Raw genomic sequence first — 17,580 nt, 5'->3', positions numbered from 1 at the left:
ATGGGGTTGGCCCTGCAAATGATTTGTCAACTTCAGCAGACTCAAAGTGCAGCATCTGCTGAATAGATATGACAGATTCAGCATGTAACAGCTATGCTGTAGTCCTGAATCATGACATGAATTGCTGATTTAATTCCAGATCCAATTTGAAAAGCTGGTTATTATTTTTGATATAGCTTGACACAAAGTACTTGAAGGACTACATGATTTTTGGGTTCTTTTACAGAAGGCTTACTGAGGATTTCCACGCCTTGTGCGATGAAAGGAATGAGATTTTTACAATCACTTCTATTGCTGTTTGCACACTCTGCCTCCAAAAGTAAAATAAGATCCCAAACATTCTTGCCTTTAGAAAGCTTTTCCACAGAATATTAAAGTGTCAATGGTATGGACATTACCTGTAAACTGAACATTCCTCATTTTATCAACTATGCTTTGCTTTGTGAACTTTCTTGAATCTAAAGAAGTAGGCAGTCTATCACTTTTTGTAATAAATAAATATTTGGGCATCTGTATTTCATCCAGTGGAAGTCTAATTTGTTTAATATACAATGTTAATATATCTCAAGGGGTAGCTAGCCTCAAATTATCTTATTATCTGTAAGGGGAGAACATGAAATGTAAGTAAATAGAATATCTCCCCCACACTCAGCCAGCACACGCTGTTTAAAAAGAGAGAATGCTTCATTTTTATTTATTTATTTTTTATTTGATTTATATGCCGCCCTTCTCCGGAGACTCAGGGCGGCTTACAATGCGTTAAGCAATAGCCTTCATACTTTTGTATATTTATACAAAGTCAGCTTATTGCCCCCACAAACTGGGTCCTCATTTAACCTACCTTAGAAAGGATGGAAGGCTGAGTCAACCTTGAGCCTGGTAAGATTCGAACCTGCAGAAATTGCAGGCAGCTGTGTTAATAACAGGGTGCATTAAACCACTGTACTACCAAGGCTCCTTCAGTGTTGCTTCAGTGTTGCTGATTCTACTGGATCTGAATTAAGCTTGGCAATTACATCAGAATCATTTGGAAATGATAGTTTTTCTCTCTTTTTTCTGATATGACCTTTCACTTTGCCGCAGGGAGAATTAATCAAGACATTTTTAACAGTGGATCAAAAATGTCTTTTCCAGTTAAAAGTCCTTGAGCTTAGAAATTCATGAAGGGAACAAAGTAGCACCAGTACTCATTTCACTTGGCCCTGATACTTGCTTTGGTTGTCACGTATTTATATTTGGATATTGGCTTCTTTAATCAAAAATATATTTATAGTTAACAGATTTCCTGTAGCCTTTGAAAGCTTTAAATGTAATTAAGCATTTAGGCATATAAAATATTTTCATTTAGTGATAATGGTCTGAAAACTAAGTGGAATATATAGATATTTTAATAATGCATATTTGTGAGTGTATTCTTAAGCCAGGCTGCGAGAGGTCTTACTAATTAAATTATCTTAGCAGATGTAGCTCTACCAGTTCATTTATAAAACCTAAACAATAAAGCAGATTCCCTTTTGACTGTCCAGTATCTCCATATTAAATGTGAATAGAGGAACAGATGTGTTTGAGGAGCAATATGTGCTGTGTTGCACTGCTGTAATTCCAGCATAGTATATTTTGATTTCATGTGTCACTGGAACGAACACAATATCTTTCACATGGCCCAAAAAAGGTTGCCAAGAAGAAAGCAGAAAGAAAATGGAAGGTACATAGATCTTCCCAGTTCCACGAGGCATGAGTGTCCATGAGGACATAGGCCGGAAAGCTGGACTTCAAATTAGAAAATTAAAATTAGAAAAATTCAAATGCTAAAGCCCTTTAATCAGAAGTTAAGATCAAGATACTGAAAGACATCTGTGTCAAGCTGAGAGAAATGGTTGTAATTGATTTAAGAAAGAGGAGGCGGGTAAACGTTGCACAGAAAAGGAAAGAGCAATGGTAAATGCCCGCAGTCTTTCTGAATCACACCTATAACCATCTACATTTAGTCTTTGCTCAATAAAGACTACAATACAGGACAGCTATAAAAGACATAACAGGCTAATTGGAATAATCAGTTCCTTGTCATTCATCTTTGGCTTTTGGCAGTCTGTGGTTCAGAAATATCCTGAACATGGCTACACATGCCTTGATAATCTTGACTAATTCTAACTTGCATTCCTGTGCACTGCGAATTGGTCTAGCTCTTTTTGAATTGAAGCAACGGTGTCGCTTAGGTGGTTTGAGCTTGTTATGAATTGACTCATTTTCTAACATTGACTCACATAGGTCCTTACTACATAAGCATCACCTTTCTAGAATCAGGAACAATGAATTGTTGGAACTCTCAAAATCTCAGTGCTTGGATGATGTAAAAAAAGGTGTTTAAATGCTGTAGTGCAGGGTTTTTCAAACTTGACAACTCTTAAGACATGTGGATTTCAGCTCCTAGAATTCCTGGGAGTTGAAATCCATACATTTCAAAGTTGCCAAGTTTGAAAAACCCTGTGGACTAAATCCACAAAACTACAATATATATAAACGTCACTTTGCGCTATTATCCTGTTGCAGTGAAATTCACTGAAATGGCTGAGTATACCCAAAATAAATCAATAAAATGAAGGTACAAAGTAAATACAGAGAACTGACACTCCAGTCTTAATATAAGGAGCAAAGAAACAAGGAAACCAAGGGCAAATAGATGTTTTTGAAAGAACTTTCTCAGGGCATGAATCAAGTACTAAAACCTGCTCAAGAAAAGAGAAGATTGATATATTCTGGATGTCTATGTAAAATAACTAAGCAGTGGGTGAAAGTGGGTGAAAAATTATAATTGAGTAAGAATTTTACACCCCAAAGTTCATATTCAATCTCTGGTGTTATAGGTATAACATTTTGGGTTAATATTACCAATCCTTAATGCTCTCTTTAGATTTGTGGGAAATTTAGCTGAACCCATGCTGTTTAAGGGTTGCTCTTCTTGTATCATTCGCAGTGAGTTAATAACCTGTGAAAGACTTTATATCCTTTATATAGAATAACCATAATTATGTATTTCCCAGTTATTGGGTCTCTGGTAGCAGACCTACATTTTTTGACCCTTTGTTAGCCAATGCTAAAGCCACCATTAGGTGTGATTCTTTTGGAATGGTGGCTAACTAACACAAGTGCCCAATAGATGTCAGGGGCGCTATTTTACCAGCATCCAGACATTTTCAGAACTGTTGCAGGAAGCGGTCAGTTCTAAACTCAACAGATCAGAATCATTTCAAGATTAGTCATGTCATCAAAAAAAGATAACAGCTAATTTCAGTGTATCAGCTTTAAGTAAGAAAAATCATAGACAGTTTCTTTCTGATTAAAAGTGTGTGTGTGTGTGTGTGTGTGTGTGTGTGTGTGTGTGTGTACATATACATACTTTTAATCAGAAAGAAACTGCCTATGATTTTTACATACCTATAAACTCCATGAGGTGGAAAGCTTCTCTCTGGCTAAAGCTCAGTGATAGTGAAAAGGAATTATTCCATGTTGTCCTAACTCATCTAGGTTCAAGAGTAACCAGCAATGCATTTCATGTTACTAATACTGTATATTCCTTCCAAAGTGAGTAAGTTTCAACTTAACCAGAGCTGACCAGCCTTTATATTTGGATATTGGTCAGCCCAGTTGTGCTAAATATGAAATACTGGGTCAGAATTCTATTCGAACTATTATTTATTTGGAATGTCACATCTACAGAATGGTAAGCAAAAGAATTCTCTTAGGGGTAAAAGGTGCACCAAGATTGCAAAAGCAGTACTGGGAAGACACGTTTTGCTATAAACAAGCACCTGCAAAAGGTTATTCTTTGGAGTGTCCTACTTGGACTCACGTATTAAAGCTGTCATCAAAGTAGATCTGATTATTTTGCACATGGCTTTCCTGAAAGGATGTTATGATTTTCTCGATGTTTGGTGGCTGGTGATAAATTAAGCTTTTATGATGTCATGTGAAAGGCCACTGCTTGGATTTCCTCTTCTGTAGAGCGTGCTGAGGGATACATTTAGAGACCTGCTTCAAACAGAAAACTGCCCAGGCTCCCTTTTAACTCTTTCGTTAACCATTCGTTTTAGAATCTCCTGCCAGAATAAATAGATTAACATAGATTAGACATAGATTATAAAAGATACATGTTTTGTGTTCACAAAAAGTCAAAGTAGTGTGATGAACATAAGAAAAAAAATAACTTCCTGTTAGGACAGCACAAAACAACGGAAAATTTACCGAACATGTTCAGGTTCTCAAACTCTTCGGAATTCTTTATCAGGCTATAAGCACAAAGGTTGCACAAAAATCGATACCAAAAACCTGGGGTATGAATATTGCCACTTTCTTAAGGTATAATGAGGGAGGAGAGTGCAGAAGGTCAAATGAATATCATCCAGATGTTGTGATAGTCTCTGGTTTTGTCTTGGCCCCCTCTGTTTTACTGTCTTACTTAAAACTGCTGGATGAAAAAACAGTGATTTACTCCCCCCGTTTTTGAAAATATAAAACCCCATGGCACTGAAAACCATTTTGCTACCATAGGTAAAGCAGACAAATTCCTTTCTGTCTGGAAAAAAGAATATTAAAAAAAGAAAGAAATAGAAATTAATTTAAAAGTTATACATTAGGATTAAAAAACAAAAAAGATCAAATTGGGAAGGGGAAATACTTCCAAGAATCAAGCCCCAGTTTCAGATCATACTAGACAAGCCCCAACCCATTGGGTCACAATTTTACAGATATTTGCTTACCTAAACAGAAAAACAAAATGTCAGCGGGTCGGCAAAAAATCAGTGGGAGTGATTTTTCGACTTCTGTCAGCTTCCCCATACAGTTTCCTTGTGGGAAACTATCAGTGAGCATCGGAAATCTTTCTCCCTTTGTCCGTTTTCCTTTCTTACCTTCTTCCCCTCCCTCCCTTCCTCTCTCTTCCCCTTTCACTTCTTTCCCCAGCAGACAGTTAATGTGTGCTGCTGAGCAGAATGGAACAAGGAAATGCACAAGTGACCGGCATGATGCAAATACAGAGAGATTGGTGCTCCATTTTTCCTTTGACTTTTTCCGTACAGGCTTCCCACAAGCAAGGACTTTGTTAGTAGAAAGGTGACAAGGATCATCGGCTATCATATTAGTTCCTTCTGGATTCCCCCTCATAGGAAGCTGTCAGGGAACATTGAAAATAAGGATCTTGTGTTTACAGTTGGGTGTGGCAGTGTAGCAGCAGTGATAAACTGCAGCAGCGCAGGGTCAAAAACCTCAAATTTCATTCCTTCCGAAGCAACAGGTCCCAGCATTCTGTAAATTAGCCCGTTTGTGATAACTTTGCTGACAATATTTTTGCCCTACAGTGCAGCATTTGAGGCAATGAAAGGTTACAAAGTATTGAACGCAAGTGTTTTAATAATATATAGATCAGGAGTGTCAAATAGGCAGCCCGTGGGCCAGATGCGTCACAGGCCATGCCCACCCTAGCGCCGTGAATGAATGCCGTCACGTCATGGCAACATGATGTGTCGAGTTTGACACCCATGATATAAATAGTCTTTTTCCTCCATCAAAGGTTCTGCAATATTGAAAGGTAAAATTCAGCATTCTGTAAATCATACAAAAAATAAGGAAACCTAGTTAAGATATTGCTCTAATACAGATTTAGGAAGGGTATGTAGTTTATATAAGGCCAATAATATTAACTTTGTTTTTTTGTAATATTTTTTCGGATGGACTAATGAACGAAATGCCCTATTGTACAAGATTTCCCCCTCATCCTTCCTCCTTCACTGATGTCCTCGTATAGTTTCATTAAGGACAACCAGACTTGTGACTATTCACCAGAAACGTTTGGGAAAAAATATTTCTCACTCTAGAAAGACATTGATACAAGATATCCATATAAATCACAGCCTTGTGAGTCTTTCTACATGTTTTAAAGTACTTGTGACCTTCAAAAACGGGCTATTTTATGTGTTTGAGTCTTCTAACAGACAGAATTTTATGAGTACTGTGAGAACAGTTCAGTGACATCATTTATCATCTATTGAAAACTTCAGAATCTGACATTTATCATTGACAAAGTGCAGTGTCATGGGAAGGGCGTTGGAGATTCATAAGCCCATGGGGCTAAATTACCCCCAAAGTTAGGCAGGATAAGGCATGAAGGAATATTTTTTAAATTCCAATAAATACGGGGATTAGAAATAATATTAGATAAGTGAGCTCCTCTTGCCAGGAACAGATTTATGGTATACCAATTCATACTTCCTTTGAACCACTTGGAAATCAGTTCAAATGGACTTCACCTCCCAATTTAAGAGTTGAAAAACCATAAAGATTGGCTGTCCAGAGGTGATAGATAAACTATACCAGAAAATAGAGAAGCAAAAGAGACAATGCTGCAGTCATGTAGAAAGTCTGGTTAGATGCCATCATTCCAAACCAAGTGAAGCTATTGTGCCATTACGCATTTTATACATGTTGGTATGTCAACTCAGAATTGAATAAATATGAAGTCTATGAGAGAGGTGGAAAGCACTTATGAATTGTTTATAAACCTTAGAAATACAAGTAGTCCTCAACTTACAATAGTTCATTTAGCGACAGTTAAAAGCAGGGGTGGGTTCTACTTATCTTTACTACCGGTTCACAATAGGGCTGTGCATGCGCAGAAGCGTTTTCATGACGTCAGGGTCAGTGGGCGGGGCCTCCCGCCGGTTTTACTACCAGTTCTATAGAACCAGTACGAACTGGGGGCAACCCACCACTGGTTCAAAGTTACAACACCACTGAAAAATGTGACTTATGACTGTTTTTCACAGTTACAACCTTTGCAGCATCCCCATGATCATGTGATCAAAATTCAAATGCTTGTCAACTGGTTCACATTTATGACCGTCGCCATGTCCCAAGGTCACATGGTCACCATTTACGACCTTCTGACAAGCAGAGTCAGTGGGGAAGCCAAATTCACTGGGTTAGTAACTTATTAACTGCAGTGATTCACTGAACAACTGTGACAAGGAAGGTCATAAAATGAGGCAAAACTCACTTAACAAATGTCTCACTTAAGAACAGATTTTGGGCTCAATTGTGGTGGGAAATCGAGGACTCCCTGTACACTGTTTTGTTCTTGCTTTTTTTGCTTTGATTTAGGATTTCAAATGAATCCTTCTGATACTTTAAGTTTGCTGGTACTGCTGTACCTTATGATAAAGGACTTAGGTCTGCTTTACACCATACATTTTAATGAGAACAAATCACTACAAATTGATTTCACAGATCAGTTCCATGCAGTTAATATGTTTGAATAAATGAATGCATGAGAGAGAATTATGAGCAGATCCCAACTGCCAGAGGTTCTTTGTAGTGGTAAAATGGCTAATTGTTCTCATATGCCAGCTTTAAAAAAATGTGCTGAATTTAGAGAACTAACAAAAATAAAGCTACGTTATGGTGCCTTGAAATAAAAGTGTATTGCAATAAAATTCCACACTGAGAAGATTATCCCACTAGAATATCTGTAAGGGGAAAAAAGGTTAAACCAACTTATGCCTCATCTATACTGGGAATACAAGTATGATTTCAGAACAATTTTCGTCTTTTTTTCTCCCTTCTACTGTAATGCAAAAGGGGAAACAGTCTAATGGGCTAATCCGAACCCTGTTGAAATTAACATTGACTTTCGGCGTCTCTGGCTTAACCTTCCCCCAGGAGGGTTATCTCAATAACGGACCATTTTTGGCAAGTGAAGCAGTCAAATAATTTTGCCTGTATTTACATTGTCAGCCATGTGATTTGGTTGACATAAGCAGACCGATAAGGCCTGCATATGCTTTATGTCCTTGTGTTGATTAACTTGCGCACTGTTTCCATTAAAGCAATTAAGCACCATATTACACAGCACGCAGGGCCCGCTCCCGCTGTTTTGTTCCATTTGCCCTTTTATCTCCATGGTCATTGTGCTTGTCAGAGCCCACGCTGATGGACTCTTTCCCCCCACTCAACCCCACCCCAGGTTGAGCTAAAGTATTGTTTTCACACTGACGGCATTTCTCTCGGTTCCCCCTCCTGATAGACAATGCCACCAGCCCCAACTTCCTGGACAAACCAGACAGTTGGGCTGTTTTTTTCTCGTCTCTTATCACCCCCTGTCACTGAAGCGGAGCTCTGGATTCAACTTCATTTTGCGCTGATATCCTGCAGTATGGTGGGAAATGTATAGACACGGCTGTTCATTATCTTTATCATCAGCCTTTTTTTGTTTGTTTTATTATTTGTTTTATCCATGTTTTTTTGCCTTTTGAAGGCATTAGATGGAAGAATAACAGACAGGTTTTTAATGGATTAGGGAAGAGGCTTGGCTGAGATTTCTTGGTCTGTGACTGACAGACGTATCTTGGAAATGTTTTAATGGGTCTTATCCTAAGATGTGCTGAGTGTCAACAAACTATGAAAGCAACGGAGGACTTAAGAGCTCAGCACCTCTCAGGATCCACTCCTAGTGGAAGGCATCGGCATTCACTTCTTTCCCCACACTACGCCATGTTTAAAGTTATTTATTTGTGTGCTTTTAAAGAATGCAAATGCTCCTTTGCTCACTTAAGGAGATGGCCTGTTAATTGCAAGTGAAAGCTCTTGATGCTTGAGTTCAGTAGAAAATGCACGCGTGAATTTCTCACTGTTCCTGACAATGCTGCCATAATAATGAAAACAATAATGATAATTATTAGATATTGTTCCAAGTATTGGGGTTAACTAGTTTTTATAACCTTTAGAACAAAAGTAGGCGAGGAACCAAATTTATGAGATTCTTCTATGTCAACTTTGCTGTCCTAAAAATACAACGAAATTAAAGCTGAATGTAATTCATAGATACCTCCCTCAAATTTATAAAGATAGCCAGCCTCTGTTATTGTTAATGTTTGTCTTGTAAGCTAAAATGTATTGATGGAGTTTGTAGTCCGCTATATCTGAAGACAAAGTCACCAGTCTTCCACCTCGTTCCGTACTGAGTTTCTTGGTTTTCTCTTCATCGTATGCCATTAACTCCTCCTTCATGTATTGGTTTTACAATTTCATCATTCATTCATTCATTTTGCAAAGCCGCCCATGTCAACAAGGGATATTTTGAATTATACTTCTTGTTTTATCATACAGTCTTAACATTTACTACAAATCATTTGTGGTCTTAACTAATTTCACAGCATCGTCTGCATACAAAATATAAAACTAATATAACACTAACATCACCACCAGTATTCTTTAAATATTTATCATAAATGCATTAAATAAACAAGGGGATATTTACTTACTTACTTACTACGGGCAGTTTACAAGAAAACATGAAACCTATAAAACAATTTTTAAAATTACAGCAATAAAAGAAACCCCAAAAACAAAAAAGGCAAAACTGAGAAGTAACATACCAACTCCTTATATCTCCACTTACCAGTATTATAAATCTACTTAGTTTTTGTATTTCTTCTTACTACCATTTCCTTTGATGAAGTTTGTAGTCTATAGAGGATCAATAACTACATTTTCCAATTGACAGCACAAATGTAATATTTACACACTTGTTAAGCAACTCACACAACCAGCAAACTTAGTTTAGCATTTCTCCAGTTATTCAGGATTACTATTTTTCAATATACAGCACAGCATTTGTTATTTTCTTCTTTCAATATCTTCTTGACATGAATATTAACAGAATTTATTTCACAACAGCATATTAATGTCATCCCCATATAAATCCCAAAATACTCCTTATAGCATTATCTCACTTTATTTTCATCCTAAATCATTTCATTCGATTTTTCTTAATTCCACTCATTCTTCTGGAGTTCCTTGTTGGTCCTTTCTAGCTATTTATGAAACAATTGTTTATTTGTATAACAATTGCTACACATTTTATCAGTATTTTGTAGTTTTAACCATTCTTTGTCTCTGTGCAACCGTCTTTTTTTTTTTTTTGCCATATGTACATTATACAATACTTTTATTCGTATCCTCCATCCTTTTTTCATATTTGCATGTTCCATTTTGCTCTACAAAAGTAGTATCTTTAGGTATTTTTTTCATGCTGGGCTCTCTTCCTGAAGTCATGCTGAAGTAATTTCACACTAGTTCTTTCAAATTTCCTTTTCTTCCATGTCCATTTATTTAAAGATCCATTTCTGATACTATCAAATAATGATCTATCCCCCATTCAGAACCTTTTACATTATATCTGCCAGGCACAAATAATCAGATCCACATGTCCAGTTAATTGTTTTATTACTCAAACCCACCTTGAGCAATCTTCTCAGATTGAAGTTTGCACCTGGATAATAGATAAGGTTCAACGGCATTCAATGGGGATCATACTTTGCCTTCTTGTGCCCACATAGGAATTCCAGACTAATTTCCCATTTGACACCTCCCCTTAGCTCAGTCAGTCAGTCTCTTTCCAAGAATATCCTTCACTTAATCTTTTAACATAAATAAGCCAATCATATTTTAATTAATTCCTTTTCTATGTGTAAATATGAATGGTGATATGTTTAAGCCACGTACACAAAATAAACTGGGAATTTTCTCAGCTGATGTCAACTAGTCAAGATTCTAATTCATTCTTGGGCTTCCAAATGACCCACTCACTTTTTTCCATAGTCTTTAACCTTGTTATCCCCTATTCGTTCAAGTTACCTTATAACTTACCTAATTTAACCTTTTTATCAGAATGTTATTCTTTGTGTAACATTTTAATCTATCCCTGATTCTTCCCTTATTGACATCCATTATCAACAACTTATGGATTCCTATTTTCAAAAGCAACCTAGATAACTTAATTTATACTTTCAGGCATAGCATAGATCGTAATCCCTTCAATCATAATTAAATCTACATCTTCATTTCTCTATAGGGATTCATCAACTCATTCTGAAAGTTCAGGCCCCTTTTTTTCAGACTCATTCATTCAGTTGCATCCTTCTCTTCCTCATTGTTCCACAAACACACAAGCATATAGTATGTACCGTAGTTGTTTTTTCTTTCACTTCATTTCATTCCGTTCATGTCTTTTACTATTTAATCTTCTTATATACTATTCTTCTATGGTTGTCACCAGATGAGCCCATAGATATTGACCACTATGACTCTGATGGTCCATCCATCAAAACTTTCACATAATGCTTTTCAATAAACTGGAAAAGATGTACAATAAATCACCAGATTTAGTGCAGTCTAGCAATTGCAACTTTTCATGCTAAAGGATGGACAATACCTGTCAATATATCACAAGAACAACAAAAGCTCCTTTTACCCCAACACTTTCAAAACACGGATCTCTAATCTAGTGATTCCCTTGCAAGCCACCATATTGCTATCCTCTTCCCATTTCCTAGCAGATACCTAGGATAGAAATATCCTGGTTCTTTAACATATGAAACATTATTTTGTCATCTCTCTGAATCCAAATAGGTGATGTCTTAGGCAAAGCCAAACTCATTTACAATCCACAGTAAGCAAAGTAGGACAAAAAAAAACTTATTAAGATCCAAATAAGCTGAAAAAGTGCTAGTCTTAAAGAAATTGTACTCAAAGGGGGTTATAAAAAACTTAGAAGGAATATTTCCTAAATTCAGAATAAGTAAACACCAAAAAAAAGTGTAATTTCATCTATCTTTAACATATTTCCTTGATGGTGCTATATTATTTTATTTGAAAAATTATTTATGCTAATTTGAGAGATAACACCTTTTAATTGTACATGGCACAATATATCATTGGTAACTGCAGTTGATATGTAACTTGTTATATAAAGTTATTATACATAACTCACATATGTAATTATCCAAGAAGCATTATCACATCCCATATACTAATACCCATGTTTAAAGGGAGAAAGATATCCAGTTAAATGCTACAGTACAGTTAGCTATAGTAAATCCTTGATATATATTGGAATATAATGCTGAATACAAATACACTTCATTTCTTCTTTAAGCAGATCATGCTACTGATTTTCTTAGTTCCTAAATATAGTTACAATAGAAGAGAATATCTGTAGCTCAAGGTTGAACGGTAGAGTTCTTTGTGCTCTCTGAGCTTGTTCATTTGCTTGCAGATGTTTCATGATCAAACTAGGTAATATCATCCATGCGAGTGAGCAAGGGGTGTGCTGCCAATTAATAGTATATAGTATACTATTAGTTACTATTATACTATTATACTATTACTATAGTATAGTATTAATAGTATATACAGTATACTATATATATTAGCTTGCCAGTTTTGATGGGAATGTGGTTTCCTTGATCGATTGATTGATTGGATGGAGCATTGTTTTCTCCTTGGTTGTTTGTCTAATGTTAATCCCCGCATATCAGAAATTGACTGAGTAAATTCAGTTACTCTGTATGTTTGCCTGTGCTGCTCTGTGAAATATAAATATATAACCTGCTTATGGGATTCCTACCTTGCCTGCTCGGTTTAAATCACGGTTTAAGCAACCAAAAAAAGGCTATTGTCCAATTCTCATAAATTCCTGGCCTTGTGCTATGAAACTTTCTAAGACTTTGGTAAAGAAAATGGAATTGGACAGTAATATGTTGCAGAGTGAAACCAGATTATTCACCTAGTGAGCTAAAATAAAGATGACGATGACACCCAGAAGCAGCACTCAGGAAATAGAATATTTACATAGAAATGGTTTGCATTTTTCCCCCTCTGGTTTTCATTGCTTTTAAAGAAACATCCAGACCACACGCTGCATGATAGTTCTTCAGTGTGAAGGAGTACGTATTTTCTAAAACTATAAAAATGAATTGCCATGTGTTCATGTTGAATACATGTAATTGCGTGGCCTTTGACACTTAAACCTATGATTACAAAAAGGGAAGGGGGTTTAAAAACGTCTCATTTGATCAACTCCTGCTTTTACCTATGAGAGATCATATCACAGCTAAGTGAATTTAAATCTGGGAGACAGACTCGTACAGTTAAACAGCAACAATTTGTCTGTTGGCTTTCAGCTCCCTCATCAAGAGTTTGCTTTTCCAGAAGCAGGAACAAATTGTAATTCATATTTTAAGTTCACAGTGTAGATTTCTATTTTATTTTGTAGGATTAAAAAAAAAATAGGCAGATAGACTCATTTTACTCTGTGTCACCATTATATTATTAATACTACATTTACACACATACCTTTACCATCTGTCTGCCTGCCTGTCTTGATTTCCTTTATTTTATCTAAAAGCTGTGTTTGAAGACAGGATGACTTACACCATACCAGAGTGCACGATACAGGGTAGAATGTTTTTCTCCTCCCCTTCCTTGTATATTTTTACAGCCCAGTGGCAACAAAGAAAAAAAAGCATTTATAGGAAAAAAACAAACAGTAACCTAGATTGTGCTTTGAACTTTTGATTCCTGCAAGACTGCACTCCAGCAGAAGCGGAAAAGCAGCAATGGCTATGTTTGACTTAGCCAGTTGACTTTTGATCATTCTTTTGCTTTCATGGGCTCATCCTAAGAAATGTTCAGATCTGTCTAAGGCTGTAGGACTGCACCTTGGAGTAAAACTCATTGCTTCCATGCGAGTAGACTTGCGTAGAATTCCATAGTTAAGAAAACAAAAGATCTGGCACAGAGTTCCAGTCTTCCCCAGAAATAGTTTGTAGGCTCCAGCTCAGACTCTATCTGGAAGCTAAATAAGTAGATATCTCATTTCACTGAACAGCGTGAACAATGTAGCTGAGTAGTTTTCTGTTCCCAGCTTTATTTTTCAGCTGCACTTTTTAGAGAGCTGCACTGAGTTAGTTTTTCACTGTGTGAACTACTTGTAAAAATACAGCCCACAGGACCGCAATCCTTCCAATTTTATTTGCAAGCGATATGGTGAAGATTTTTTTTAAAAAAAAAAAATCTCGCTGAGCCTAAAACTCAGCTGCAACCCTGGCTGTTGAACAGATGGAATGTGCCATTCTCCATTATTAAAATTAGTCTGTAAATGCAGTAATCCGATTGGCTTACAATAAAGATGGTCCTTGGTGGGATTGTTGCATGAATGCAGATGTACAGTTATAGGCATATTTATAAAAGAGGTTAAGATTTTCAAACACTTCTCTATAAATTTGAAATGAATGGAAACGCTTTAAGCATTTGAATTATGCTGTTTTCTTTGTTCTGTCATTACTAGTATTTACAGGTAAAACTATAGGTTTATAATGCCCAACTCCCAGCAATACTGTCAGTGATGAATATGAAATTCAGAATAATTCATTTGGGTTATTTTTTTGTACATGGTGTACCTCAATTATGAAACATACAGCCCTCTGGCTGTGGCGATTGTGTGATTCTATCTGAAGGAAACCATAGCTCTGGGTTTGCTGGTTGATTTGTTTCTTAATTAAAGCAGGACAAAATCAAAGTACAGGGCATTGATTGCTAGTAGTGTGAAAACCAAACTTTGGCATGTATGATAATGTAAAATAAGATTGTTAAAAAGAATCAGTATTTGGTGATGTGCAATAATTTATTACAAAACAATTCTTCAGTTGGTGCTGTAAAATGTGGAAAGATGGATTTCTAAGAATCACTAGTAGATTTATTTATTGGGTAAATTTATATAATAATCTGTGGGTGATTACAACGGTGGAACAAAATGGTGTTCTATAAATCTGCGTAATCCTCCTTCAGTATTTTGACATTCAACATAACCTGGAAAGGAATCAGGCACTTTCTTTAGCTGAGGCTTTCCTTTCATTTTGCTAAAGATGCAGTGTTAGTTCTCTTTCTCTCTGTGTGTGTGAGAGAGAGAGAAAGAGACAGAGAGAGTGAGAGTGAGAGGCAGAGAGAGAGAGAGAGAGATTCAAGTGGTCTATGAACAGTGACAAAAAAAACACCCAAATTACTCTACAATGCCATTTGTTTCTTCTTTATTTTCCTGTAGGATTTTCTACAAGGTGATTGTACCAAAGCAAAGCAAAAACTCAATTGGAAACCTAGTGTCACTTTTGATGTAAGTTCTCTTTTTTTTCCCCTCTCCATATGCTTTATTCCCTTTTTTTCTTTCCTCCATATGCTTTACTGAAGACTACTTTTGGGGGAGGGGGGAAACAGTTTTAAATTTGTAGATATCTAATTCAACAAAAACCGAAGTCTTGCAATTTCAAGAACATAGCAACAAGGCATCCAGCAATTCTCCAACGTTTACTGTGATGAGACTAATCTAATTGTTCTAAGCAATCAGTGGATAGTAGCTGACCGCAGGAATAAACATTTTGTAGGTTAAAGTGTATGTTGTACATTTTCCCAAGTACGTTTTCCAGATTGAATGTTACAAGATTGTGCTGCATTCCTAAAAAAAGAAACTCAGCTCTGAAAGGAAAGCGAAAGGGTATAATTCAACAAATGAAAAACAAATGTATATTCACGGCAAGCAGTTATCAGTCCATATTTGGAGGGGGGGGGTTGTTTGCAGTCAACAGTCCAAATTTTACCCACCATGGTGGCAAAAGGATGTTAACCTAGTTACTGTCCTTTAAAGTAAGTGTTAAAACTATATCTAACTATATCTCTAATTCTCATCCTATGAATTTTGTGAATACCTTTCAGAAAGCACTTGGGGTTGCAATCCAATTAGAAGAAAAAAAATAAGTAGAGGAGTGCTTGTGAGAGGTTAAGAGGTTACAGATTTAATAGGCTTACTCTAAATAGTGAGTGAGTCAGACCATTTTCTCTAACTTAGTCTGAAAAGAGAATCTAACACTTGTTTATGTATGTGTCTTTCTCTTCTCACAGGAGCTGGTGAATGAGATGGTGAAAGCAGATGTGGAACTGATGAGAAATAACCCCAATGCCTGATTCTGCCCCTTTCTCTACTTGCTCCATCAGTTTTAACTGAAGCTCCGGGGATGAAGCCTAATGATGAATCATCCAGAAGACATTGTTGGATGTTGGTGGGGCTGGAGATGCTAAGCTTCAATGGTGTTAGATGATTTGTTGCTGCCATTTTATTACCTTCTGCTTTCCGCAATGGATCTTTTTTTTTTTCCAAATTAGAATCCTGCATCATGCTTCCTTTCTGAGGGGGAGTTTGAAGCAGAGAGGATTGTTTGCAGTATATAATCAAAATTGATCTTGTAATTTCAAGAACATTTTCTTTTGATATTAAAAATATATTTCCATATATGGGTATGTAATGCTTTCTCCATTTTGAATGGGAAGTTTTACAGAAATATAGGCAAACGTTGTATATTTTTTCAAAGTTAGGATACGTCTTTTACAAACACAGCCTAAAAGAAAAACAAGTATTTTTGCAATATTCATTATTCCCCAATATTTTCAGACTAAATTCTGAAGATACCTTCAGATTAATACTCATTCAGAGCAAGGTTTGATGTAAAATGTATCCACACATGAACCATACAGAGATTGCATACAGCTTAAGCATCTATATATGCAAAGAGGAATTTGGAATGTCACACTGAGGTTATTTGTTCAAGGAGCAAAGAAACATGAAGAGAGAATTTGCTTTCCCCCACTAAGCCCATTGCCTTCCTGAAAAGTTTGCCCTTCCTGCAGTTGTATGTGGTAGGGAAATCTAAGGCAATTAGCACCTAATTATTGTACATCTACATACCGGTATTGCTATATACACCCCATTCTGTTTCTGCTTGCTATAATTAGCCATGTAGGAGCCTAAAGCTACAAAGACGGCCTTAAGAAGAGTTTTTAAAAGGAGAGAGAAATCCAAAGTTCAAAACAAATGAAGGTTGTTTACTTTTTGTGCAAATGTGTCAAATTGATTAGAAAGTTGGGGGGTCCCATACATTTGCTTTCCAATGAATTCTTCCACCCAATAACCCCTCTCTTTACTTTGAAGGAAGGGAGAAATCCCAATTGTTCTGCTAGAATAAGAATAGAATAGAATAGAATAGAATAGAATAGAATAGAATAGAATAGAATAGAATAGAATAGAATAGAATAGAATAGAATTCTTTATTGGCCAAGTTGATTGGACACGCAAGGAATTTGTCTTGGTGCATATGCTCTCAGTGTACATAAAAGAAAAGATACGTTCATCAAGAATCATAAGGTACAACACTTAATGATAGTCATAGGAAACAAATAAGCAATCGGGAAACAATATCAATTGCTAGATCCTCAAGGTGGAGTCGCCCATGTCTTATTTGGGTTGGAACCCATTTCACACCCGTAGATCTGCAACAGTCACTTGGATGGCAGTATCTAAGATATGCAGCAAAGCCAAATGCAAAAGGGCGGGTGTGACTTTCCAACATAACCTGGAACACCGCTTGGGGAGGGGGGGAAGCCCTACTAGGCAGGCATATACAAAAGTATGAAGGCTATTGCTTAATGCATTGTAAGCCGCCCTGAGTCTCCGGAGAAGGGCAGCATATAAATCGAACCAATAAATACAATAAATAAACCTATTCCAAGATTTTGGTATTAAAAAAAAAGGTGTGAAAACGAAGGTAACTCCCTGAAACGGAGAAGGGCCACTCTTCCTGCAGAGGAGAGCAGCCGGGCCGACCTGGGCTGCTGATCAGAAGGGCGAGAAGAGCTCACCGGGGC

General features: G+C 36.6%; 1 protein-coding gene across 2 annotated transcripts in view; it reads left to right on the top strand.

Annotated features, from left to right (window-relative positions):
• Positions 1-16,051, top strand: part of GMDS (GDP-mannose 4,6-dehydratase) — a 276,482-nt gene extending 260,431 nt beyond the window's left edge. For both annotated transcript variants that reach the window (XM_070942551.1, XM_070942550.1), the window contains exons 10-11: positions 14,933-15,001; positions 15,784-16,051. In XM_070942551.1, coding sequence (XP_070798652.1) covers positions 14,933-15,001; positions 15,784-15,846 — 132 coding nt within the window. In that variant the 3' untranslated portion in view covers positions 15,847-16,051. The remainder of the gene's footprint in view (positions 1-14,932; positions 15,002-15,783) is intronic.
• The last annotated feature ends 1,529 nt before the right edge of the window (positions 16,052-17,580 follow it).

This window comes from Pituophis catenifer, unplaced genomic scaffold (genome assembly GCF_029215685.1).
Source record: "Pituophis catenifer annectens isolate HBS135680 unplaced genomic scaffold, rPitCat1.0.hap2 SCAF_3, whole genome shotgun sequence".
Taxonomy (NCBI): Eukaryota; Metazoa; Chordata; class Lepidosauria; order Squamata; family Colubridae; genus Pituophis; species Pituophis catenifer.
This window is presented reverse-complemented; position numbering and strand designations above follow the sequence as displayed.